The sequence below is a fragment of the Moschus berezovskii genome, chromosome 16 (assembly GCF_049115385.1).
Source record: "Moschus berezovskii isolate FMDL1 chromosome 16, NW_MosBer_1.0, whole genome shotgun sequence".
NCBI classification, from domain to species: Eukaryota; Metazoa; Chordata; class Mammalia; order Artiodactyla; family Moschidae; genus Moschus; species Moschus berezovskii.
Genome location: NC_142475.1, coordinates 82,079,649 through 82,106,589, shown reverse-complemented (window position 1 = coordinate 82,106,589; position 26,941 = coordinate 82,079,649). Strand labels below are relative to the sequence as shown.

The 26,941-nt window shown below is 58.5% G+C and overlaps 1 protein-coding gene across 1 annotated transcript; it reads left to right on the top strand.

The window, feature by feature from the left end:
• The first annotated feature begins 910 nt into the window (after positions 1-910).
• On the top strand, positions 911-24,949 carry LOC129560026 (maestro heat-like repeat family member 5). Its single transcript, XM_088844623.1, has 26 exons — positions 911-995; positions 2,696-2,844; positions 3,874-3,960; positions 4,474-4,590; positions 4,974-5,093; positions 5,569-5,715; positions 6,695-6,817; positions 6,906-6,982; positions 7,520-7,655; positions 13,657-13,752; positions 14,276-14,380; positions 15,056-15,191; positions 15,294-15,388; positions 16,505-16,654; positions 17,189-17,343; positions 18,306-18,450; positions 18,628-18,812; positions 19,151-19,288; positions 19,495-19,606; positions 19,856-19,999; positions 20,553-20,729; positions 21,957-22,112; positions 23,079-23,201; positions 24,158-24,260; positions 24,393-24,467; positions 24,695-24,949. Exons 1-26 carry the CDS (start codon positions 911-913, stop codon positions 24,823-24,825), a joined length of 3,267 nt encoding a protein of 1,088 aa, XP_088700749.1. The 3' UTR covers positions 24,826-24,949.
• The last annotated feature ends 1,992 nt before the right edge of the window (positions 24,950-26,941 follow it).

Here is a 26,941-nt window from a genome sequence, read left to right as displayed (position 1 = left end):
AGCATCAGGGCGTGCGTGAGGGCTGGGCGCCAGGGGACAGAGGAGCCAGGGACGGTTTCGGGGAGTCCTTAGGAATGAAGCTGGAGGTGAAAGGAGCAGGGGCCCCAGCGGGGTGCTGGTCACGGAGGTCCCGCCTCCCAGGGAGGGGCTGCACAGTCCGAGGGAGGAACACCCGCCCACTCTGCAGCCTCTGCCTGGGTTGAGGCCAGTGGGGGCCCAGTGGGGCCTCCAGGGGCCACGAGCCAAGGTGGCAGCCTGTGGTTAGAGACGGAGCCTCGTCAGAAATGCAGATTCTGCTGTCCCAGCGCCCACAGGCCCCTGCCGCCCAGCATGCTGGATGCCCCTGGAAGTACAGGCGAGGATGGAGTCCCCAGGGCGCCCCGGGGCTGCCCCAGGGTTGGCACTGCCTCCCAAAGGGTGTGGCCTGCCCACCTAGGCCCAGAGAAAGGGATCATGGTCTGGTGGTGGCCGGGCTGGGCACAGTGGACCCCAGGAAAGTCCCGCTGAGCTCCTGCGAACCATCTTCATGGCCCCGCATGCTTGGCTGCCCCTGTGGGGGCCATGCCTGTGCTGTTCATGTAAGGACGGGGGCAGGTGGTCCCTTGGACTCTGCACTTGGAGTCACAGAGCCTCTGGGGTTGGGATCCTGGGGGTAGGCTGGGTCCCAGGGGCCCTGGAGGAATGGTAGTGTCGGGGGGAAACCTCAATTGTTGGCCCAAGTTAGGAACCAGCCCCTCCTCTTCCCCAGGTCCCGTGGAGGCCTCGGAGCTGCTGACGGGGTGTGGGGGGCCTAGCCTGGGCTGGAGTGGCTGACAGAGGAGGGGCTGGCCACGCTGGCCCTGCTCCTGCAGGTGTGAGAGAGGCTGCCCTCTGCCCTCCCAGGACCCGTCCTCCAGGAGCGCCGTGCGCCATGGCAGCCGCACCCAGCGATGGCTTCCACTGCCCTTCCTGGTGGTCCAACCACCTCTCGCCTGAGGCGCAAGAGCTGGACGTAGGTGAGCAGGGCCTCGGGAAGCCTGCTGAGCTGTCCCTCCCAGGCCTTGGTTCCCATCACCACAACCAAGTGTCAGCCCCCCACACACCCTCCCCTCTGGGGTTCCCTCCTGACACTGTGTGGGCGAGCAGCAGACAGAAACTTCTAGAAGAGCTTTGGCAGTCTACCAGGGGCCGGAGCCGGCCCGCGGAGCCTCACCCAGCACCTTGCTCTCCCTGTCCCCCGAGGTTGCCTGGTCCCCGCTTTGTGCCACCCTTCCTGGGGTCTCGCCCTTTCGAGGGAGGCACAGGGTGGAGTCACCCCTCACCGTCGCCCATCAGGGTCTGGGGATGCAGAGCTGGCCCGAGAGCCAAATGAACACAATCGTTTTATGTTAGTTTGGGGTTCTGGTGCCTGGTGGGCGCAGATCCTCAGCAAGTGTTCAGTGAAGGAGTCAGCGAGTGAGCCAGTGGGCGGGCAGGCGGCTCCCCCATGCTGGTCAGAGCCAGCAGCGCACCCCACCACAACAGGCACACTCACTGAGACGGGCCGTCTGTGGGTGGCGGCTGGGGGCTTCTCAGAGTAGGAGAAGGTGGGGGCCTGCAGAAGGCAGGGGACGCGGGTACCGCGGGGCCCACGCCATGCATGACCACCTGACCCAGGCACCCAACCTGTTTCATTCCCCACGAACACTGGCTTTGCAGCCTTCTGTGTTTTTTGATGGAAGTATTGATTATCTGTGAAAGTGTGGGCCATTTGCAAACCAGTCCTCACCGCTATCACAAAGCCTTCTGCTCATGAGAGAGGACTCCTGTCTCTGAGTGGTCTGAACGGGCTTTTTATTTGCACTTGAGAAGAGTTGCTAGATCACCTTTCAGAGGACAAATTGCCGCCTGCCCCACCCCTGCAGCGCGAGGACGTCTCTCTCTGCTCTCTGGTTGTCTTTATCTCCATGATGATGATGAGAAAGACCCTCTTCCCTGGTTTCAGTCTGCAGTCCTTTCATCACTGGTGAGGGGCTGGGGCTGCCTTGGGCTTCATTTATTGGCCAGCAGGGTTTCTTCCGGAAGCCCCAGCTCCATCCCCCATGTCTGTATTCCAAACGATGGTGCAAATACTTACCGACTGACTGACAGGTGTGTGGAGAGTAACCTTGGTTACAGAGGTCATGAGTGTGTTTTCAGGGTTTATTGGTGGGTTGTGGTGCTGCCCGGGGCCCCGAGTCCATGTCGCTGACTCTGAAAGCCCCCTCCCTCTGGTTTCTGCCTTTGCGCCGTGTGTAGAAAGCCTTTTCCCATCCCAGGATTCAGAGGCCCCAACACCTCAGTCTCCTCTGTAGGTTTACAGTTGTTGTTTGGAAATGCAGCTATCAGGACGGGCTGCCCTTTCCTCGGGCGGGTGCAAGGAGCAGGGTCAAGGTCCAAGTTAGGTTTTGGCCCCGCGTGGTTGGCACTCCTGTCGAGGGTGTGCCGTGGGCCCCTCTCCTGGACTGGGCCCTGGCTTTTCCCGCCTCCAGGTGGAGTCTCAGCCTCCGGGAGGCGTCCGCCCTCCGCGTGGGCTTTCAGAGCCTCCTGGCTGTGTTCACGCATCTATCCCGCAGGTGCCATGTGCACCAGGCGGTTGGGCTGCTGTGACTTCGGGACCAGCCAGCGCAGGAGCCCCGAGGCCTGGGCTCCTCACTGTCCCCACACCACTGCCTCTCTGCGTCTCCGCACTCTGCAGGCCACTCAGGCAGGGTGGTGGCGGAGACGCCCCTGCACCGCAGCCTGCCCTGGGAGGAGGCCGTCGTCCGGAAGATCAGGACCACATCAGTCTCGGAGAGGTGCCTCATGCTGGAGTCCATCCTCTGCTGCCTCCAGCAGCACAGCCAGGTGGGCGCTGAGCTGCACCCGCTGCCCCAGGGTGGGGGGCTCCCTGTCCACCCTCTGCCCTGGGGGGGCTCCCACTGTACCCTCCGCCCCAGGGGGCTGCCCCTCTCAACTCTGCCCCGGGGCCTCAGAGCCCACTCCACCCACTGTAGTCCTGACATCTCTGACACCCGGGGCATGTTCAGGGGAAGGTTCCCAGAGGCAGGAGGGAGTCATGAAGGGCACACATGAGGGCAGGTGGGTGTCTGTCAGCTGGGCCAGGGCCTGGACCCCTCAGGGAACTGGATCCATTCGCTGTTGCCCCGGGTCCCCCCAAGGACTGGGAGGCACTGATGCCCCTCTGCAGGACACAGGAGATGGTGTGCTTAGGCCGAGGGTCTCAGGCTGACCTATGGGGCGGAGCCAGCTCTTCCCTGACACCCCCCTGCTCCAGCCCTCTGTCCAGTGTGAGGCCTGGAGGACAGGTCACAGCAGGGCAAGTGCGCTTACAGCGGGGAGCACCAGCACAGCTCGGCCCAGCCTCCAGGCTGGCAGCTGACCCACTTACAGGAGCATGGCTTGGAAGTGGGTAGAGCGTCCAGCCAGGGGAACAGCCTGTGCAGAGGCCCTGATGCCTGGAGGCAGCAGCACGGGCTGGGGACCCTCCCCAGAGACAGCGCGAGGCCAGCCCCGCTCTCCCGCGGGCGATGCCGTGAGGCCAGCTCCGCTCACCAGCCACAATAAGGGTTTAGCCTCCATCCTGTGGGTGGCAGGCCACTAGGACCCATGCAAGGGTGGGTGTGGCTAGAATCTACTTGGAATGAGTCCCTTGGAGGGTTGCTGGAGGGGTAGCAGCCCCCACCCCCTTCTTACCCTTTCTGGGATGGGTTGTGTGTTCTCTGCTCACCCATGGGGTCACTGAAGTCCCTGAAGACTCCCGGTGGGCTTGGCCTCCAGGTCCCGGTGGCAGGCCGGCTGGGCCTGTCTATCCTGTGCACTCTGCTCTCTGGGGGGCTGGGGGGTGCGGTGGCGAGCACTGTGCTCTGCCTGCAGCTTGTGCAGAAGGTGGAGGTGTCAGATGCCAGTATCCAGGAGGTCCTGGAGCCTTTGAACTTGGACTTCAGTTCTCCTCTGGAGAAGGTCGGTGCCACAGTCACCACACCCCAAGCCCTCCCCTCCCGAAAGGTCAACCCAGCCCAGAAAGTACTGGAAAGGCAAGAGGCGGATCTGCTCACACCTTGGCTGCTCCAGGACCCAACCCCAGGGCAGGAGAGGCAGCCAGGCCTCAGGGACGTGGGCCTCGGGGGGGTCAGCACCCCATGCGTGCAGCCGCTGCGCACGGGCTGTCTGGGCCTGGATCTGCCTTGCCTGCCCCTCCCAGGCCTTGTGCTCTCACAGCACGGGAGACACCTGGTGATGCTGGTCGGTTCAAGTCATGCTGCCTAGTGCAGCATGTACTAATTTCATCAAAAGAGAAACGAAGGGGCTTCTAGAAGGTTCTAAGTGTTGCCTCCACCCCACCTGAGGGGGAGTGGGGGGCGGAGGGGCCTGGCTCTGTCAGGGGTGCCTGAGATGGGTGGGCTGGGAGGCTCAGCACGGAGCTCCGGGCGGGCGCCCGCCGGCCCCACACAGAAAGCGCTCTCCCCCGCCTAGTCCTCCCTCTTCCACTTGTACGGCGTGATCCTCAGGGAGAGTGCTGACAGCGACGTGGTGAGGAAGCACCTGGTCCGGATCCTCGAGCTGTCCCACCAGTCGTCCAGCGACCGGGAGGTAGGTTGGAGGCCCCAGGCACCCCAGCCCCTCGGGCGCCCTCAGGCCCGTGGGCCGGGCTCCCCTCCCGCTCACCTGGCTACTTTGCGACCGAGGTCCACACCGTCCTCCCCATGGGGACTCTGTGACTCTAACAGCACCCCAGCCCTTGTGCAATAAACACAGGGGCCACCAGTGCAGGTGCTGACTGTGAGAGTGGGGACTGCCCAGGGCATGTCCAGGCTCCAACCCGGCCATCAGCCCCCGGAGTGCAGGTTACCTCGGGCGGGTGGAACAGCCTGCCAGCCACTCAGCTGGCATGGACTGCATCTTTGGGAGGGGCGGGTGGTCTGCAGGGCGCTGCCCTCGGGGACCGGCTCGTGAGGGGGTGCTCTGGCCCCCAGGGCATCTCGCTGGCCGTCGGCATAACATCCACCTCTCACCTGGAGCAGGTGTGGGGCAGGCTGGAGCACCTGGGCCGCACCAGGTTCCTGAGGTCTGCCACCCTGTCCCCGGACAGCCAGGTAGGAACGGAGGCGCGGAGGTGGGCAGGGTGGGGCCTGGGTCACTGTCTCAGCCTCAGTTTGCTCATGGAACCTGGAGAGGCAAGTGGTCCCGCCCAGCCACCTCCCTGAGGGGCTGGAGGTGGGGACTCAGGCTTTCCTGTCCTGGCCGGCCGGGCAGATGTGAGCCTTGCCCTGGGGGCCCCACACAGGGGGCTCCAGAGCCTGGGTCTGGCTAAAGGTCAGGGGCCGAGGGGCCTGCCCTGACCTCAGGCAACGTGTATGGCCCCGGCCACATCCTCGCTAGGGCGCCAGGCGTGGGGGCCATTCTGAGTGGCTCCACTTTACCTGCCCGGGTGCCTCCGCTCAGAGAAGAATGGCTGCTTTAAGGGGCCGGGGTCCTGCCAGGGCGGGTCAGGGGAGCAGAGGGCTTGGCGGGCCCTTCTCGCCGCCCACAGCCTCGCTACCGACTGTGTTTTCTGCCCTGCTGCGGCAGCTGGAGTCAGACCTGCACTGGCGGTGGGTGAGCAGCACGGCCCTGCTGTGCTACGGGCAGATGGCCATGCGCGCCGGGAAGCAGGTCCTGCCCTGGGTGGACAACATCACTTCCAGGATGGTGTACTACTTCTCCTGCAGCAGCCACGTGAGCCCCGCCGGGCCTCGGGTGGCAGGGTGGGGAGCAGTGAGCGTCTGCACATGTGTGTATCGCGCGTGCGTGTGCATGAGTGCCGAGCAAGCCAGCCCTTCCAACGGACAGTCCTCGTGTCCACTGCCTTGCCCATCAGGTGGTTGCGCTGATGGTGCCTGGAAAGCAGGCCTGGTGGGGAGTCGGTTCTGAAACTGGGGGAGCAGGGGCTGAGTGTGAGACGTGGTGGCGGGGGCTTCTGTTTCCAGGGCTTTGTGTCCTTTCCTTACCAGCAGCTGACCTCTGACCCCGGCCCACTCTGAACCCTGACCCTGGTTGCACACTGAGTGCCGACCTCGACCTCAGAGCGGCTTTTAGACCCTCCCTTCTTTTTCTCAAAAATGTCATGAGAGCTAGGCTGGGGCAGTGCAGACTCCCACAGAGGGCTCCAGGCCTTTCAAGCCAGGTGGTGTGTGTGCAAGTGGGTTTGTGTGTGTTGCATGTGAGGTGAGCCTGTGGTCTGTGTGTCGTGTGTGCCATGTGCACAGTTTGTATTCATGTAGGCGCAGTAGGGCATGCTGCGTGTTACATGTTTTGCAAGCTGTCAGCGTTGCATGTGTTATGTGTGTTATGTATGCATGTGGGGAGTGTTTGAACATGTGTGCATTTGTGTGCACGAGGGTGTGCTCTCTGTTATATGTGTGGATGTGTATGGCAGTGGATATGCTGTGTGCATAGTATGTGTATAGTGTGTGTTATATGGTGTGTGTGATGTGCTAAGAGCTATGTTGTGTATACTACGTGCGTGTGCTGTGTGTGCATTGTGTGTGTGGTGTGTGCTGAGGGTGTGTCCTCTGTATCGTGTCTGTGTAGAGGTGCTGTGTGTGCGCTGTGTGCATTGTTCTCTCTGTGGGTGCTGCCTGTACACAGGCCAGGTGGGCTGAGTGACGGCTCACCCTGGGCCCCTGGCGGGGCTCCGGTCTGTCTGTCTGGGCAGGACAGCACCCTGAAGGCGAGCTTCCTCTCAGCCTCCATCATGCTGGTGAAGGCTCTCAGTCGGGAAAGTAGTGCCCGGAGGTACAAGTTCACGCAGACCCCGGAGCTGATCCAGTGTCTCCTGGTCAGTGTCCCCGGGGGCCTGTGCAGGGGTGGAAGGCCGGGCAGGCAAGTGGGCGCCTCCCCCATGCTGGCTCCCACCCACCCCACAGTGTATCCTGGAGAAGGAGCCCAACTTCCTGTCCAACCTCTTCCGGCAAAAGATCATACTGGTCATCATGGAGCTGAGGTAATGTCTCTTGGGGTCCAGGAGCAAGGACAGCCAGGCCTCTGAGTTCGGTGGTCAGTGTGCGAGGAGACGAGAAAGATGTGAATGAGGGCTGGAGTGGTGGGCCTGGCACCAGGGGCTGAGCGGAGCCCAGGGGCCTCGGGGTCACGGATAGGTTTCCTTTGCTTCTCGTCAAGGTCAAGGTTGATAACGTTGGCCCAGACTGAGCCCTGACTCTGCTCAGTGCTGAGCCCTGACCCTGGTCACAGTGACCTCTGTCACACCCTCAGCCCTGACCCTGGTCACACTCTGAACCGCACCCTTCTCACAAATTGACTCGGATCTTATTCACAGTATTGGTACTGACCCCAGAATCATCCCCCAGTTTCCTCACAACAAACGTCACTGAGCCCACGAGAAGTGAATGAATGAGTTGGGATGGCCCTTCCAGTGCGACTGAGCTCCACGTCCCCACGGCACCCCATCCCCACCCTCACCCAGCCAGAGTCCCTTCCCTCACTTCGGACGGTGTCAGCCTCTGCCGGCCATCTCTTCCAGCCACTTACGGCCCCAACTCAAGCCCATGGTCAAGTCCAGAATCTTGCAGACCTGCCTGCAGAGCTTGTACAACCTCCCACCCGTGGAGATGCTGAAGACCAGCTTGCCGCCACTGGAGCTGGCCCCGGACGTTGTGGTGACCGCTCTGCTCCTGGGGTGGGGGCTCCGGGTGCTGGGCCACGTGGGCGAGTGAGGGGAACAGAGCAGAAAGCCCCAGGCCCAGCTTCACGCAGACTTGCTTTGACCTTGGAAAAACCCTGGATCTTTGGGCTCAGCCCCCTCAAATGGGGCTCTGGTCTCCATGCCAATTGTGTTCCATGAGAATCAGAGGGCACTGGGGCGAACGCACAGCTGGAGATGAGCGGCCAGGCGTCCTGCACCCCAGGCCCCAGGTCTGCTCCGCATGGCGTCTGCTCCCAAGGTCCCGCCCCCGCCTGAAACACACGCTCACCACTCCACATGCCTCACTCAGGCTCAACTGCATCCTCGGGCACACCTGTCACAAGCCCTGCCTGGAGCCGCTGCCAGCACGGGCACCTCCTTTTAAATTTCAAATTAGTATCCTTGCTAGTTTTTTTCAAGGGGACTGTAGGTGCACAGAATCAGACGATCATAATCCTTGGTTGTGATATACTCCTGCTGTTGGTCCATGCTGTTAGGTTTAGTTACTTACGGTAACAAAACATGTGACCGCAAACCAAAGCTAGTGTCTGACGACGGCCTGTAAGTAACCGTATGTTCCCCCATCTCCTCTCCCGCCTCCTACAGCAACAAGTGTGAAACGCTGAAGTCTAGTTGATTGACACTACTGTTTAGCAAAGTGATAGTTTTATATGTGTATTATATATATTATACACACATGTATTATACACACATGTATGCAAACATGTACATGCACACACGCATATAATGTGTGCATGTTATATATGTATGCACAGACACATACACACAGATTACTTTCCATTATAGGCTATTACAAGGTATTGAACATAGTCCCCTGTTCAATAAGTAAATCTTCGTTGCTTACCTATTTTGCGTACAGTAGTTTGTGTCAGTTAATCCCATGCCCCTGATTTACCCCTCTTCCCTCCCTTCCCCCTTTGGAAACCATAAGTTTGTTTTCTGTAGCTTCTGTAGGGTTTGACGCATGACCTCCGTGAATAAAGGCAGCTGACTTCCTCCTCTCCAATCTCGATGCCTTTTCTATCTCATTCTCTACTTCCAGCACACCCTAGACCCTCGAGACGGTGCTGGCCAGCAGTGATGAGGGCAGGCGTCCCAGTCTTGCTCCTGATCTGAGGGAGAACACAGCTATTTTTACATTCAAGCATGCTGCTAGCTCCTTGTCAGGGTGAAAATCTTCCCTTCCATTCCTAGTTTCCTGCGCGTGTTTACGAGGATGGACGTAGGGCTCTGTCAGATGCTTTTGCTACATCTACTGTGATGATCAGTTTTGATATGTTATATTTTCATTTTCTCTTAGTTCAAATACTTCCTAATTTCAGTTTAGATTTTTAAAAAATTTGGTCTATGACTTATTCAGAAGTATGTTAATTAGGCTCTACTTTAATTCTTTTTTTTTTTGTCAAAGAAAACACTTTACAGAAGTGTGACTCTTTTAAAATGTGTTCGCCCAGACCACAGTGTGTGTCGGCAGACATGCGCGGGTGGGCCGTGCATCCCGCTGTCCCTGGGGGGCGCCCACAAACGCCAGTCACTGTGTGCTCACCAGGCCTGTTCTCCTGTCAGTGACTGAAGGGGGTGAGGACATCCCGCTGCGGCTGTGGGCTGTCTCTCTCCTGCAGCTGCGTCAAGTTTGCCTTGTTTATGTCAAACTCAGCTCACTCTGGAGCTTTCTCCCACAAGCACTCTGGACATGTCCTCCCAGGGAACAGACCCCCCGCACCCTTACGGAGCAGCCGTCCCTCCCGTCTGCTCTTTGCGCTGGAGTCAGCTTTCTGCTGTTGATGTAATTTGGATGTGTCAGCATCACAGGACTTGTTCCTGTTAACTTATTTGTGTGTAAGTTAAGGTGTCATCTTTTTCTACAGGAAGCATGTAGTTGGGTCTTGCTTTCCTACCCAATCTGGCAATCTTTGCCTTTAACAGGGGATTGTCATATTTAACTATACAGGATGGTCATGTTAAACTAGCTACACATCAAGAGAGTTGGGTTTATGTGACCATCTGACTGCTGGTTTCAATTTGTCCTTTATCTTTTGTTACTCTTTTTCTGTTTTGTTTTTTTTTAAGTTTCCATTTTATCTCTGTTTTTGGCTTATTTGCAGCAGCTCTTTGTTATCTTATTGGTTATTTCAAGGCTTTCAGCAGACATCTTTAGTCTATTGCTGTGTACTTCAAGTGATGTTACCCCACTTCACATGTGGGGGCTCCCAACACCACCCTGGCTCCCCCAAAGCCTGTGCTCCAGTGTCATAAGTTTGTTTCCACACATGTTACCAAAGCATTGATATTCTTTTTGCTTTAAAAAGCCAGTTATCTTTTGAGCTTCCCTGGTGGCTCAGAAGTTAAAGCGTCTGCCTGCAACATGGAAGACCTGGGTTCGATCCCTGGGTTGGGAAGATCCCATGGAGAAGGAAATGGCAACCCACTCCAGTGCTCTTTTAGGAAGATCTAAATAGTGACAAATGTGTCTCATATTTGCCAACACAGTTCCGTTTCTGGAGGCCTTGATTCCTTTTTGTACAGTCAGATATTACGTTTTCATCCTGCATCAGAGTCCTTTTAGCCAGAGACTGGCCTTTCAAAGATCTGACAGCCCCAGCACCTTGGCTGTCCTGCATCTGCAAAGGCCTTTGCTTAGCGTTTGTTACTGAAGTGCGTTTTCACTGGTATAGAATTCTAAACTGACGGGTCCCTCTTTCTGCTTCAGTGCTTTAGACACTTGACCACTGTCTCATCACATAGTTTCATCCAAAAAGTCTGCTGCCATCCTTAACTGTGTTCCTCCAATAACAAGTCTTTTTTCCTTTGAGTGTGCAACTGCTTTTTATTTTTTTGACACTTCCTCCTTAAGACTGTTTTTAAGCAATTGTGTATGGTAGAGCTTTTGTAATTCTCTTCCTGTTCTTTGTGCTGGGAGTTTGTTGAATATTTGGAACTGTGGACTTAAACTTTTCGCCGACTATAGAGGCGCTCTGGCCATTATTTCCTCGCACACTCTCAGCACACACCCCACCCCACGTCTCGGATGGGTCCTCCAGTGCACGCATGTTAGGCCGCTGGGAGTCGCCCTGCAGGTCACTAATATTCTGCTTACTTTCTTCTTTCTACCACTTTGGAACTAGAACTATATTTTTGTCTGGGTTCAGTTCAGTTCCGTTCAGTTCAGTCGCTCAGTCGTGTCCGACTCTCCGCGACCCCATGAATCACAGCACGCCAGGCCTCCCTGTCCATCACCAACTCCCGGAGTTCACTCAAACTCATGTCCACAGAGTCGGTGATGCCATCCAGCCATCTCATTCTCCATCGTCCCCTTCTCCTCCCGCCCCCAACCTTTCCCAGCATCAGAGTCTTTTCCAGTGAGTCAACTCATCGCATGAGGTGGCCAAAGTATTGCAGTTTCAGCTTTAGCATCAGTCCCTCCAATGAACACCCAGGATTGATCTCCTTTAGAATGGACTGGTTGGATCTCCTTGCAGTATAAGGGACTCTTAAGAGTCTTCTCCAACACCACAGTTCAAAAGCATCGATTCTTCGGTGATCAGCCGTCTTCACAGTCCAACTCTGCTTCAAATTTCACTAGCCTTTTTTCCTTTGGCATCTCATCTGAATTTCATCCCATGGCATGTTTTTATCTCATACAGTTTAGTTTTCATCTTTTAAAGTTCTGTTTGGATCATTTTTTCATATCTTCCTGTCTTTAGCTTACAAATTCAAACTTTCCTCTGGCTTATTAACATGTGGAATACAGTTATAATGACTGTTTCAATGTGTTTGTCTACTAACTCTATTATCTGTCATTCATGGGTGGATTTTGATTAATATTTCTCTTTCAATGTGGGTCATGTTTTCCTGCTTCATTGCATACCTGGTAATTTTTAAACAGATGTGAACCATCATAGATCAGGTTTGTTAATGTGCTGTATCTTTTTGTATTCCTTTAATTATTGGGGGGCTTTGTTATGGGACACAGTTAAATTAATTGTAACTCTAAACTCTAAACTTTTTCAGATCTTTAAAGATATCTTTCCTGGTGGGCTAGAGCAGCACTGATTCTAGAGCTCAGTCTGCCTCAAACACACCTCTGGACTCTGCCCTCTCCCCATGAATTAAAACATTCTCTACCCAGGCCAGTGTGTGCAGACCCAGTCCCAGCATGTTGAGCTCTGGGGACCTTCTCTCCCACCTGGGTGGGGGGGGGGTTCCCACCTTCACCTGCTGAAGATTCCAGGGGACCCTCTCTTCTCTCTGTAAACCTCTCCCCTGTCCGGTTTTTTGTTTTGTGGACGCCGGCAGCCTTGACCTTCAGTGACATGCCTCCATTGGGAGGGGGAGCAGAGGGCAGATGGACCCGCCTGTGCTGGGCCCTCGGGCCCCAGGCTCTGAGGGGAGACGTGCTCATCACCTCTTTGGTGCCTGTCCTCCTCTACAGCACTCAATAGCAACTCAGTCTCAAACCTGTTTAGGTGTTTAGTTTTCTTCTTCAGTCAGTTCAGTTCAGTTGCTCAGTCGTGTCTGACTCTGTGTGACCCCATGGACTGCAGCACGCCAGGCCTCCCTGTCCATCACCAACTCCCAGAGCCTGCTCAAACTCATGTCCATTGAGTCGGCGATGCCATCCAACCACCTCATCCTCTGTCGTCCCCTTCTCCTCCTGCCTTCAATCTTTCCCAGCATCAGGGTCTTTTCTAATGAGTCAGGTGGCCAAAGTATTGGGGCTTCAGCTTCAGCATCAGTCCTTCCAATAAACACCCAGGACTGATCTCCTTTAAGATGGACTGGTTGGATCTCCTTGCTGTCCAAGGGACTCTCAAGAGTCTTGTCCAATGCCAGAGTTCAAAAGCATCAATTCTTAGGTGCTCAGCTTTCTTTATAATCCAACTCTCTCATCCATACATGACTACAGGAAAAACCATAGCTTTGACTAGATGGACCTTGGTTGGCAAAGAATTGTCTCTGTGTTTTAATATGCTGTCTATGTTGGCCATAGCTTCTCTTCCAAGGAGTAAGCGTCTTTTAATTTCATGGCTGCAGTCACCATCTGCAGTGATTTTGGGCACCCCCCCCCCACACCGCCACCCCAGTTTTTCTCCTTAGAGTTTTACAAGATGCTCTTGCTTCTCTCCGACTGGCCAGGGAGAGGCTCGTGACCAGTAGCCAGGCCTGCTTTCTCCTGCCGCCTCCTGCAGGTGCTGTGATACACACTCAGTGCGCACCCGCTGAAGACGATGATGGCTGCATGGCTAGTGGGCTGTCATTGCAAGGGCGCCAACTGTATTTCTGGTTCCTATCTGCATTACAGAATAGACTGTCTCCTTTAAACCTGAGAAATCTTTGGTCCCAGGTGGCAGATTTCAGCATTACTATGCAGAGGAACAGCCATGGTCCCCTCATTTCAGCCAGGCTTTACTGAGTGCTCGCCGCAGTCACTCCCACCACTTGGCGTGTTCATGTGGCATGTGCCACAGTGACGCCATCACTTACCCATTCAACAATCACCCAGCGGCTCCTAATGCCGAGTGCCGGCAGGTCTGCGGTCTGCCACCACACGAGTACTGGGGCAGGTCTGCGTACGGCTTTGGGTCTGAGTTCAAATATCTGGGAACATGCGCCAAAAAACGTTCCCAGGGAGAAGCAAGAAGGGGAGAGGAGAGAGGGCAGGACTCACCCCGGGTTGTGGGTTTGAGTAAACGGAGGACACAGGCCATGGAGACCGGATCTGGGAGGTGGCAGGACACAGGGAGCTCTCCCAGGAGCCAGAGTGGGGTGCTGCCTGCCCCCCGGGAGCACCCGTGGCTCGTGGAGCCCTACTTCCTCCTGGGGTCTTGGAGGCAGATGTGATAACCCCAGAGGCTATAACACAAAGAGTTGGCATCTGTGGGGGCACTCTATCTGTGCTCACCCCCGAGGTGCCTGGTGGCGGCCAGGCTGACCAGCTACCCTCTGGCCACCAGGTGCTGTACCAGAAGTCCATGCAAGCACTTGACCTGCTCCTCCAGGCCTTCGTCTCTGAGAACGAGAGCATGGATGAGATCTGCTTCCTCCTGCAGGTGAGGGCTCCCCAGTACCCACCCCACCCCGGGGCCCACCCAGGGAGCGTCCCGCAGGTGAAGGAGGGCCAGGAGGGCAGGTCAGCCAGCGTGGCCCACACATGTACCCAAGTGCTGGGGGTGTTCGCCTCTTCCCTCAGAACAGTGCAAGAAGCAGGCAGGCCCAGTGCCCTTACCTCCGGGAGCCCCGGGGCAGGGAGGATCAGCCCCTGTGGGCTTTCCTGCAGCCTGGAGAGGCGGTCCCTCAAACACCAGCCTCCCTCTGCTCCCCCTGCATAGCCCAGGGCCCAGGGTGACACCACTCACCCCCAGAGGCCCGGGAGCCCCAAGGGGCAATCACGTGGCCCCAGGTGCTTCACCCTAGGGTGCTGGGCTACTGGACAGGCAGGAAAGGGTAATATGCCCCATGGGCCGTGAGCCACCCCTACCACCCCCACTGTCCCAGCCGCGCCCCAGGTGGGTGGGAGCTGGGCAGGAGGGCGGGCCCGCGGGCTGAGGTCCCTGGCTCTGGCCTCCACCCCAGCACACGGAGCCCTGGCTGAAGTCGAGCAAAAGCTACGAGCGCAAGCGGGTGGTGCAGTCCGTCTTCTTGCTCCTCAAGTACGTGGCGGACTACGTGAAGCTCACCGTGAGTGCCCCGCCGGGCCCCCACCCCGCCTCCTCTCGACTCCTGCAGTCCCTGTCCGCTGAGCACAGGGATGCTTGGCAGGCGCTGGGACCCAGACACCCTCCCACCAGGAGCCCAGTCCTGGGGTGGAGGTTGCGGTTCAGATAGAACAGGGACAACCTGGATGGAAAGGCTCCCCGTGAGCAAGACTGGAAGGAAAGAGGGGGAAACTGGGGCGCTACTGGAGCCTTCAGGCAAGGCCCAACAGAGAGGCCAGTGTTTGAGGACCGGGCAGCCGATACAAGGACCAGCTGGAGGAGCGCTGAGCTGAGAGCTCTCAGTTCCAGGACCAGCGCAGGGGGAGGGAAGAGGACGGGCCCTGGCGTGGTCACTCCACCCTCAGCCAAGGCCCCGAGGCTGCTGAAGTACAACAGTAAACAGAAAACATCCCAAAGCAGCCAGAAGGAAAGAGAGGCGGGCACGCACACAGGGAAGGAAGGACAGGAATCCACTAACTTCCGGTCAGAAGCAACGCAGCAAAGGGGGTCCTGAAGGTGAACAAGGGCTCCTCTGCAGACGTGGCGCCAGCACCCAACCCGCGAGACACTGAGCATAGGAACCAGCTGAGAGCTGAGGGGCTGGGAGGGACGGTGGAGGCAAGAAGCCTGGAGGTTGCTCACTGCGCCCCTCCCCCAGGAGGAGGCCATGCCCTCGGGGCTGGGCCGCCAGGTGGGCCTGCTGCTGCTGCTGTGGTGGGACAGGGACCAGCTCACCCAGAGCCACTCCCACCAGTGCGTCTACCTCTTCCTGCAGCTTCTGATCCAGCAGAAGGGTGAGCCGTGGGGCAGGGGGAGACCTCCCTGGTGGTATGGGGGGAGGGTGTCGTCTCCCAGGCTGCAGGCGGCAGGCCTCCTGACCCAGCGTCCCACCGCAGGGAGCACATCGGAGTTCATTCATCTGAATAAAATGAAGAACTTTGAAGCAGAGGCTCACAAAGATTCAGAGCTGAAGTTCTACAGTTTGGTGAAGGTGAGGGCTGGGAAGGGTGGAGGGTGCTGGCAGCTGGCCCCGGGCTCCTGCAGAGCCCCGGACTGCCCAAGAGCACAGGGTTGGCCTGACCATTTCACAGATGGGGCCAGGGGAGGGCCTCTGCAATCTGGGCAGGGGTCAGGTTAGCAAGTGCCCAGTCCCCGGAGCTCTTTCCAGGGATGTACCCCATCTTTCTTCCCCTTAGAACTCCGCCCCCACCCTGCTCACCCGACCGTTACGGGGCCCCTTAGGAGACGCAGAGTCTGTCGTTTCACAGACATTTACAGAACCTCCCTTCCCAGCATCCTCTCCTTCTGGCCCCTCGTGGCCCCCCACTAGGGTGACAGCTGGCCTTAGCACCCCCATCCCTGGTTAGGGCAAGCGGGATGGCTGGTCTCCCTTCTCTCGCCCCCCTGCCCCCTCCCCCAAGATCACGTCTTTGGGCTCAGCTCTCCCTTTAAGTTGGACTGGGATTCTAGAGCTTGGGTTTGAGTCCAAGCTCTGTGCCTAACTGGTGGAGTGCCCTGGTAGGTCGTTGAACTTCCTGTGCCCATTTCCCCACCTTCCAAGGGAGGACCGGCTGGGACGGGAGAACGGACTTCCCTGGGGACCCTCCCTGGGGGCTCACATCCGAGAAGCCCATCCCTCTAGCGGGTTCCCCAGAGGCGGGGGCCGGGGCAGGAGTTCCAGCACCCTAGCCCGAGGAGGTGGAAGGGCTGAGCAGGGCATGGCCTCAGCCTGGCCCGGGGGAGGCGCCAGAGTCAGCCCCGCCTCCATCCCAGGCTAGGCGTGGAGCACGGCTGCTCGCTCTCTGCCTCCACAGGGCAGTTTTCCAGGGAAGGGGCAGCTGTGAGCCTGCAGCGGCCACATTTCTGGCTACTGAGCGGCGGTCCACGGCCTGTGGAGGCCAGCTGGGCCAGCACCAACAGCCTGCTGGGGGTAGGGGTTCAAGTGGGGCCCTCCTGGGGTCTCTGCAGTCTGTGCAGCTGGCGCTCACTCTGTCCCTGGGTAAGAGCACACCCCAGCTTCGTCTCCAAGCACACATGGGGGACGGCCTCGACGGCGGCTGACCGGCAGAGGGCCCCGCGGCCCTTCAGCCCAGCCTCTCTGCTGCAGACCTTGGACGAGCACCTGACGGTGGCGCAGCACACGCAGCTCGTGCTCACGCTCCTGCAAGGGCTGTGCAGCCACGACTCCCTCAACAGTCACCTGGCCTCCGAGCTGCTCCTGACCATCATGGAGGACCGCAGCATCAAGCCAGAGCAGGTGGGCCGCCAGGCAGGGGCCATGCACACACCAGGCCTCTTCACCAAGGCCCCCTGAGCCCTGGAAGCAGGAAGTCCTGAGGCTGCTCCTGGCCATCGGCTCTGGTCGGCAAGGCTGAGCTTTAGCCAGGCCCAGGGGTCCCCATCTGGCTGGACTCTTCAAGGTCCCAGGCCCCTGCCACAGGCAATCAGAGGGGCACCCTGCCTCTGTTGCAGTCTTGTCCAGCAAGAAAGAGAGAATGGGGCCCCATCCCCTCCAAGATTTTAATTGCCCTGGTCTGGCTCGGCCAACCTAGTCCACAGCCCACTTGGAAAGTGACCTTCTGCAGCATCGGCCAGGCCCACTGGCCCCTTGAGCTGATGTCCATTTTCACACGAGCCTGCAGCAATGGCAGGCTCAGCCCAGCTGGGGGTAACCCCCTTGGAGCCTGCACACGTCCAGACACCCCACTGGCTGCAGGCGGGGACGCCCTCCTGGAGGAGACCGGGCATGGGGGCTGCTCCGAGGCTCTCGTGGCCCACCCTCCCCGCACAGGTGGCCGAGATCCTGCAGGAGCTGTTTCAGGAGCTGCCCTGCATTGTCTTCACGAGCATCCTGCAGACCACGATGAAGGTCGTGACGGTGCTGGGCACGCAGCACACGGAGCAGACCGTCGAAGTGATGCTGTCCTTGTGCCCTCCCTCAGAGAGGTAGGTCACTTGCACTCACGGCCCAAAGGTGAACACCTCCGCGGGCCGCCCTCCAGTCCACAGACACTTCCGAACTGACTCCGTTCCTGGGAAGGCAGAACTGCCCACGCACTTCAGCCCGACCCCACCCACTGCCTAGACTCCAGAGCCAGGGCGGCCAGGGGTCTCTGAAGATGCACCACGCTGAGGGGCTTAGGCGGAATGTCTCAAGAGGGGCCCCTTGGCATGGATGCATCCCTTCAGGTTCAGAGAGCTTCCAGGAACCAACCTGCAGAGGGCAGGAGGTCAGCTGGGGAACGTGACAGCACTGACGAGCCCCCAGCAGCTCCCGCTGCTGCCCGGCCCTGAGCACACCGTGTTCCAGCCAACCCCTGGGCTCATGTGGTGTTTCCAGGAGCCACACCGTGAGGGCCATAGCGTCATGTTAGAAACACAGCCTCAGGCCAGCCCCAGGGTAGCTGAGTCAGCAGTGGGATTCCAACCTGACTTGAGTAGTGTGTGAACTCTGAGGTCCTGGGGTGCTGGAGGTCACAGTGCCTCCTGAAGCATCTCGGGGAGCAATAGCCTGCTGTGGGGTCAGCTGTGCCCCCCGACACTCACCCCAGGGCTCACCTGTCCCCCAGGCTGCTGAGGGGTGCACCCTGCTGGGTATGAGCCCCACCTTACGAGTGAGGGGACAGGCAGGAGAAAGACAAGGTTTGCTCATGTCCCGGGCGATGTGATACAAGGCAAGGTTGAGTGTGAATATTGGGGAGAGCCAGCCCAGACAGAACTTCAAGCAGGGCCCCCCCACCCCCACCACGGGTCACCAGAAGATAGCCACTGGACCCCCCAGACTAGGGGCTTCCCTGATCCTGTAGGGCCTGGCTATCTCCACTGCCCTGCTGCGCTGGGGTTGTGTCCCAGTGGCCCCTCGCCCAGAGCAGCCAGCCAGCTGGCGGGACTGATCCCCACCTCCCTAGGCAGATTGTGCCCCTGTGGAAGGCCCTGGCCACCAACAGCTGGCTGGCCCGCAAGGTCGTCACGCTGCTCTACACGAAGCTGAAGCTGCGGCCCCCCCGGGAGCTCATCAAGGTCCCAGTGGAGGCCGAGCTTGTTTCCCTGCTGGTGAGCCCTTCCCCTGCACCCCATCCCCTGCAATGGAGTCTGACATCCGGGGGCCCTGGGGAGGCCAGGGTGGTCTGGCAGAGGGTCTCCCCGGATGCTGAGTCCCAGGGTGGGGCCAGCTTGAGCCTGGCACCAGACCCTCCTCAGGGACTAAGGGCAGTGCCTGTCCTGCTGCAGGCCCTGGGCACCATTTACGAACTCCTCTACATACATGAGTACAAGGCCACGGTGCGCTGGGCCTTCGCAGGGATCCTCCTGGGCCTTCTCACCCAGCTCCACTATCTGTTTGAGCTGGATGTGGTGGAGGGCATGTCCGACTACCAGGAGGAGGCCTTGGAGGCCAAGGCCCTCAGCCCCTGCAGGTGAGATGCGAGACTCAGCCTCCGGGCCCAGCACCCTCTCAGGACCCCAACCCACACCTTCTTTCTGGCTTCTTCCACCCCTAGAAGCCCTGGTGGGCAAAAGGACCTGGGCTAAGGGCTGGGGACCCACCCAGAAAGGATGAGCTCTGGTCCCACCTGGGGGTCCAGGGTGGGGAGCAGGGGACTGAGCAGCAAACAGCGACCAGAAGGGCGATTCCTGCAGGAGGGGGCGCGTGGAAGGAGGCTGATCACCCCACCCAATTGGGAGAGTGCAGGTTATGCTGGAGAAGTGGGCCCTTGCCCTCATTCACCCCATCTCAAGACCCTTCTTGCCCCAGGACATGCCTGGAGGCCCTAAAGGGCCTCTTCTGGACCACCAATTACTGGGAGGTGTTTGCCCACCTCAAGCTGCTAAGAGGCTGGGAGCTCTTTGAGCACCTGGAAACCTACACCGAAGGGGTGACCCTCCTGGCCAGGTAAGCTCCAAACCTGGGAGGGGCCTGCCCCAGACTGCATCCCTGATGGACCCCCTGCCCCCCGAAACTCCTTATTGGGACTCTGCACTCCAGACTGAGTCACCTGGGCCATCTCCCTGAGTGAGGAAGGTCTGTTGGGGTAGAGGGGTCCCCTTGGCCAAGGAGGAAGACTTCATGGCCCCGTGTCTGCCTCCTCCATCTAACAGGGCCATGGCCCACTACGACTGTGAGGTCAAAGCGGTCTTGGGGCAGGCGGTCATCTTCCTGAAGAGCCCTGAAGAACGGGACAACATTGTAGCCATCCTCATCATCACAGAGGTCAGCCCCTTCCGGCCATGCCTCACCTCTGCCCCTCACCAGTGCTCTCTTGCCCTCAGGACAGAGAATGGACTTCTATCCCTACCCCTGAAATACAGGCCTCATAACTTCCGCCTTCCATGTCATATCTACTTACTGCCTGGAAGCTCTTCCTTGCCTCTAACCCCGCTATCTCATGCCAAGGCTATGGGCCCATTTCCCCTGGCAGCCATAAGTAACTGGTGAGCTGACTGTGCCACCCTTACCTAGTTTCTCAGTGGCCAAGAGCTCACCCAGTACATGTCTCGGAGAACCATAGACAGCTTCCTGAACCTGGGCCTCAACAACCCCAACCCGCTGGTGAGGGCCATGAGCCTAAAGGGCCTCAGCAGTAGCCTCATGCAACCTCAGAAGGTAAGAAGGGAGCAGGGAGGAGGCTTCAGGGAGGAGGAGGGCACGGTGGAAAAGAGCCTCCGCCGCAGGTCACGTCGGAAGGGGTGGATGAGGAAGGCACAGCAGCAGGCCCGGGTGGGGCAGACGGGGAGGGCTGGGGACACCCTGCTGCACTGCACAGCGCTGAGGGTCCTAGACTTTCTGGACCGGAAGGGGCTCAGCGACTTTGAGGTCCGTGACCCCGGCCTCCTTTCCAGGTAGACATCCCTAACCAGAGACACTCCTGCCAGGTCGTCCGTCCATACTCCACCCAGACACCGAGAGCTCACACCTGCCTCGATGGGGACACCCTTCCCCCTCCTGCCGTGTGGGCCTCTGGGCACACGTCCTCCTCTAAGACTCTGGCTAGGGGCTGGGGCCGGGTTTCCACTGGGCGCGAAGGGGGTCCAGGAGAGCCGAGGAGAGGAGGCCTCAGCGGGGGACTCGGCCTGGGGAGGTGGCGCCGGTGGAGAGGCGGGGAAGGGCACCGCGGAGGCTGGCGAGCAGGCCAGCGGGTGGCCGCGTCTCCCGGCAGGTGGTCCTGCTCCGGAACCAGCTAACCGGGCTGCTGGACAGCTTCCTGAAACCCCAGCCCCAGGACCTGCTGGGCCTGATGGAGATCCTGGGTGACGTCCTGCACCACCTGGGCGCCCAGGGCATCGGCTCCGTCAGCGTCAAGATGGCTCAGCACCTGCTGCCGCTGTTTGAAGCCGTGAGGAACCCAGGGCCCAAGCCTGCCAATCAGAGCAGCCAGAGCCGCCACACACCCCACCCACACCCACCCCTGCCAATCAGAGCAGCCAGAGCAGCGAACACCCTCCAATCAGAGTAGCCAGGGAGGCTAACTCCTGCCAATCAGAGCAGCCAGAGAGGTTAACCCCCTCCAGTCACAGCAGCTGAATCTGCTTCTCCTGGAGTCGTGGATAACGTCCACAGGTGGAGCCCAGCGGGAACCTGGCCAAGGGCAGGACGGTTCTGTGAGGCTTTGAGGCTGCCTCAGAGATAGTCATGCGCATTCCTCACCCAGAAGTGGCGGTGGGCTGGGAGCAGAGGGCAGGGCCCGCCTAGGTTCACACGTAGAGAATGAGCGGGGGGCAGGGTAAATGGTTTCAGAGGTTCTGAATAAATGAGAGGCTTAAGAGTGGTGAGGCTTGAACTGAGGCAGGGCTGCTGGGCCACCAGAAGGACCTCAGGGATTGCGGGCGCACTGTGGGGAGGGGGAGGCCAGGGGATGAGGGGTACGACCCGGTGGCTTCAATTCTACAGGTGAGGAAAGGGGACTGAAGCTGGGGGGTGGTGGGCGGAGGGTAGGCAGACGGTGCTGCCGTTCATGCTGTGTCTAGGAGACCTCCGGGGCTGCTGTTCCAAGGTGGTCTGATGAGGCCGGAGGAGCTGGGGCGCAGAGTAGGATAGTGGGGCTCAGCACTCAGTGTGGGTCAGCCCCTTGCCATAAAAGGGGAAACTGGGTCAGGCACTGAAGAAACCTTGCTCAGGGTCACAGAGCCAGCAGGCCTGTGCTCTAACCCCGTCCGAGTCTCCCTGAGAGTTGGAGGTGTGGTTGCTGGCAGCCTGAGGGCCCCAGAGAAATAGTACAGGAGAAGCACGGCGGTAAGAGGCCAATCCAGGAGAAGGCAGCAGCTGTGGGAGGGGGCGGCAGGAGCGGGCAGCCAGGAGAGAGGGCAGCCAGCCACTGTGACCCGTGCTGGGGCAGCCTGGGCAGCAGGGCCAGCGGGGTGGAGGGAGGGGGTCGGCTCGCCCTGTGCTGAAGGGAGCGGGCGTGATGGCACCCTCTGGCCACTGCCGTTGCTAGGCTGGAACGGAAGGTGAGAGGTGGGTGGCAGCAGGCAGGGTGAGTGGCCTGGTGGGGCTGGGGCCACAGTGGGGCCTTGGGCGCCAGCAGATTGCCTGGCTGAGGGGAAGACCTGCCCGTCTCTGGCAGAAGCAGGAGGGTGTGCGTGGCGGAGCCATCCTCCTATACGGAGATGTCATCTACAGTGGTGGCAAGAAGTTCCGGCAGGCACTCAAGAGCCACGCCTTCCAGGCCCTGGTGCCCCTGCTCTTCCACCTGGCCGACTCCTGCCCTGAGGTGGTCACAGTGAGTGGTCTGCCAGTCTTCATCAGCTTAGGTTGTGGTTGTAAACCGCCACAGACTTTGTTGCTGAGATCCAGACCCTGGAAGGGCCAGTGCCCCAAGGCCACTGTCCACGGTGTGTGGATGGCCATCCTCTCCCTGTGTCCTCACACGGTGGTCCCTCCGTGGGTGCCTGTGTCCTGCCTGATCTCCTCTCCTTATGAGGACACCAGTCATACTGGATCAAGGCCGCTTTCAGACCTCACTTTAACTCAGTCACCTCCCTAAGGACCTTTTCTCCAAATACATTCATACCCTAAAGTCCTGGCATTTAGGACTTCAATACATGGATCTTGGTGACACAATTCTGCCTATCACGGGGACATAGGGACTTTCTAAAGGAGTTGCACGGAGAAGGCAATGGCAAGCAACTCCAGTACTCTTGCCTAGAGAATCCCATGGACGGGGGAGCCCAGTGGCTTGCAGTCCATGGGGTCGCTACGAGTCTGACGTGGCTGAGCGACTTCACTTTCACTTTTCACTTTCACACATTGGAGAAGGAAATGGCAACCCACTCCAGTGTTGTTGCCTGGAGAATCCCAGGGACGGGGGAGCCTGGTGGGCTTCCGTCTATGGGGTCACGCAGAGTTGGACACGACTGAAGTGACTTAGCAGCAGCAAAGGAGTTGCAAGACCAGAGTGTATGGCTGGTGGGGGCTGGTGAGCAAAAGGCCAACACTCTTTCCTTGGGTGCCTAGCCCCTGAACTGGGAGACACACTCAGGGTTGGGAAGGAGGCCTGGGTGGCCAAGGCACTGCTGGAATCCTCCTGTAAATGACAGCAGGACACCTGTGGGTGAAGTGAAGACTCTACCACGGGGCCCCACTTCCTGCCATGGTGCAGCTCCCCTGAGGTACAGCTGGGAGGAGGTGTTGCTGGGCCTGGGAGGGCGCAATGCAGGGGTAGTGACCTGTCTCTGGGTACCCACAGAAGACAAAGTTAACCTTCCTGCGCTGTGCCATCCTGCTGAAGTGGGAGTTCCGGAAGGAGCTGTTCAGCAAGTTGGCCTGGGGTCATGGCCCAGGAGCTGAGAATGACATCTTTATCTACATGGTTAGATGCCAGGCCCCCCCAGGGGAGGGGCAAGGAGGCAAGGAAGGTGGAGACAGGCTGGGTGCAGACAGGGTCCCCTGAGGGGTTCCCAGAGTGGGCGGGGCAGATGCCAGTGCTCCCTCAGGTGCCCCCACCTCAGACCTGTGTGTGCTTATTAAATGTCGGCTCCATGTCGGGTTGGAGACTTCAGCCTCTGTGAGGACGCTGTTGCCTCTCTGCCGTGGCATTCAGGGCCTCCAGGGTGGGCCATGCAGAAGACCACACCCCTGCCACGGGTCTGGACCAGGGGTCCCTGCCAGCAACAGCCCCACACCACTGTGGAGGGGTCCCAGGGGACACGATGGCCCCTGATGTCCCAGTGTAGACATCGGGCGGGCCCTGTAGGTCCCAGCACCGGCAATGGACCGGACCGCCACCCCGCGTGGAGATGTGTGTGGAGGTGGACGTGGACGGGCTGGGGAGAGCAAGAGACGCCGCAGCTCCACAGCTCCGTGTTCCGGGCCTGAGGCGACCCCTGCCCCGGCCAGCCCTGCCCACCCAGCCGTGGCAGCTGCAGGCTCCAGGCGCAGACAGGGCCCCGTTCCCAGGCCTGGAGGAGCAGCAGGACACCGGATCCCTGCACATGCACCTCTGAACAGAGGAGACCCACAGACCACCCGCACCCTGTGGACTCTGATGGCCCAGAGCACTCTCAGGAGGGGCAGAGGCCACTTCCTGGGAGACATCTGGATCGTATGAGGGAGGGGTGACCGGGAGGCAAGGTCCTGCCGGAGATAGGCGTGAGAAGGGCGGTCTGGCAGAGCCGCAGCCCTTCCAGGGGCCAGATTCCCTGTCCTGGGCCAGCCCTGGACCCGGCCCAGGGTCACGGCCCTCCCCCTGCCAGGCTTGGAAGCCAGGGCCAGGGAGCACGAGGGCCACTGCCCATCGCCCACCCGTCTCCTTCCCCACCACCCCAGGTGGAGAGCAACTTCAGCAGCTGCCACCAGTTTCTGATGCAGGCGCTAGTGTACCTGGACAGCCCCAACAGGAGCCTGAAGCTCACGGCCATGAAGTTCATCGGTAGGTGTGGCCATTGCCCGATCCACGTGAAGCCGCACTCCCGGGCCCCGAGGTCCACTGGGTCCGCCAGCCAGGCACCTGCCCTTGGTCCTTGCCTGCCTCCCTCAGCAGCCCCCACGCTCCTCCCCGCAGGGGGCATCCTGCAGGAATACTTCACCGATCTCTGCTTCTACCTGAAGAAGGGTGATGTGAAGACCCTCAAGAAGTGTAAGTGCAGGGCCACCCTGAGTCTCATGGGAATGTCCCTGATGCTGGAGCGGCCTCAGCCCCTCCCCAGGGTGGGCTGTCATCTTCCCCTTGAGAACTGATTCCAGGACAGGCTGTGACCTACCCCCCCATACACCCCATGTGGGCCCTGGGGACAGGCCGTGACCCCCCACACCGCTCTGATGGAGCCCCCGGAAGGGCAGTGTCTTCAAAGACCGGATTCCCAGGGCAGGTCCTGTCCCCTCCCTCTGTGCCTGCCCTCCACACCACGGCCGGCTGCGCCGTGGCTGGAGGACCTTTGGGTCTCTGCTGCAGACTTCGAGATGCTCAAGCAGGACCCGGACTCCGTGAGCCGTAAATTCTACAAGCGCTATTCCGAAGACGTCACTGAACTGTTCCAGTATGTGATGATCTTCTGAGTCAGTCTGGGGCTGCCAATGCTTGCAGTGGGTTTTGTTGTGTTTTTTGGTTCTGCATTAAATATGAGGAGTTTCTTCTGGCCTCCCTGGCCTCTTCCTACCCTGAGCCCTCCTGATGCCCCCTCCTCAGCCAGGGCCCAGCAGCCTCCCCTCCACACCTGAATGCTGACTGGCCCTGGACCCAAAGGGCCACCAACACAGGGTCCTGGGCGTCTCGGCTGGGCACCTCCTCTGGCTGAGTGAGCCAGGCACTCCCCGAGGGCACTGGGCCTGGAGTCTTGGGGGTCACCTTGGCACCCCCTCCTCACCCCTCCCTGCTCTTTCCTGATCCCATGATGATTCCCCCAACTGCTAGAATTTTCCACGTGCCTCACTCTGGTCCAGGCCCTGAGCTCCCCCTCTTCCTATGCCGACCCCCTGCTAAATGAGCATCCCACCCCTACCCATCCTGCCCTCAGGATCCTGTTTAACTCTGAAGTGTGGCCCCGGGACCCTCGGCAATTTGGTCCCCACCTTCCACTGCCTTTCGGCCGAAGTCTTTCCCCACCTCTGTAGAGCCTAGGGGCCCTGCCCAGCCCTGTCCAGGGCGGCTATCCTTCCCAGCCCAGACTTCACCCCTTCCCCTTTGAAGTTTTCCCTCCTGCCAGGGCCCAGGCGGGGGCCTCTGGCTGTGCCCAGCGAGGACCCTGAGCATCAGCAGTTGAGGGGAGGTGGCATGGAGCCGCAGGAGCCAAGGGCAATGCGTGTCTTCAGAGAGAAGGGGGTGGGCAGTGTGGAGTGCTCCCAAGGTTGGGGGTAAGGCAGAAGGACGCAGGTCTTCCCAAGGTCACTTCAGGGCCGTCAGGCGGGACAGAAGATGAAGGGGGAGAGCCCAGCCTCCGTGTATGCAGACTGGGTGTGCTGAAGACGCCTCCCACCAAAATGCAGCAGATCTCGGGTAAGTTACAATAGCTGTGCTTTTTAATGGATGGCTGCCTCTCAAAATCAAGCAGAGAGCAGTCTGACCCTTGGACGACTGGAATACACATATCTGATAACCCAGAAATTCCCGCATTTACAAAACAAAGCAATCCTTGTGCAAGTCTGAAAGTGCAGAGCAGTGCTTGTGAAGGTGGGACGTTTGAGATGTGGACACACAGACCACATCCATCTCCCTTGGACGCGACAATGAGTTTTTAGATAGAATACAAGAGTACAATCCATAGAGGAAAAAATAATGCTAATTTATTTTTTATTTTAAAATTTAAAAAAATTTGTTTAATTAAAAAGTTATGCTTTGCTAGAGATACTGTTGAAAGATTGAAGAGACCAGTCAGAGACTGGAAGAAAATACTGGCAAAACACATATCTGATAAAGGATGTCTAAAGCATACAAGGAGCTGAGCCTCAGCAATGCGGAAATCAACCCTTTGTGTCCCTCTTGTGTGACAGTTGGGAGGGTCTCAGTCCAGACCTCACCCCAGTCCTACTTGGCTGTGAGAGTCATATGTTGTTGAAACTCATCAAATGCTTAAAATGGGTGTGCTTATTATATATACATTGTATCTCAATAAAGTTGGATAAAAATATAAAATTCTAGAATGCATATCACAGTTTTTACGCACAGAGAATGTTATGTATAGCTTCATATAATCTGTGATACACATTCAGCAGTATTTTTTATTAAAAGAAACCATGTCAAGAAAAAAAAAAGAAATAGCAGATCAGATGCACGCATAGCAACCCAGATGGATCTTTAAGGAAAAAAATGCTCAGTGGAAAAAAGTGAAAAGCAAAATTGAGATATATAGCGATATAATGTAAATAAATGCAAAACATGTACCCTTTCATTACCGTGGTTATAGAAGACATTCACACTACAGGAAGCTTGCGAAGGGTATAAGGAACCTCTGTACTGTCTCGGTAACTCTTCTGTAAGCTTATTTCAGAATATAAAGCTTTTAGAAAACACTTTTTCTCCTTAAGAGCACTTACCAACAAAAAAGCCACATTAACTAAATTAGAGTAGTTGCCTATAGGTTGGTGGGAGGATTATGGGGTAAAGAAGAATAAACA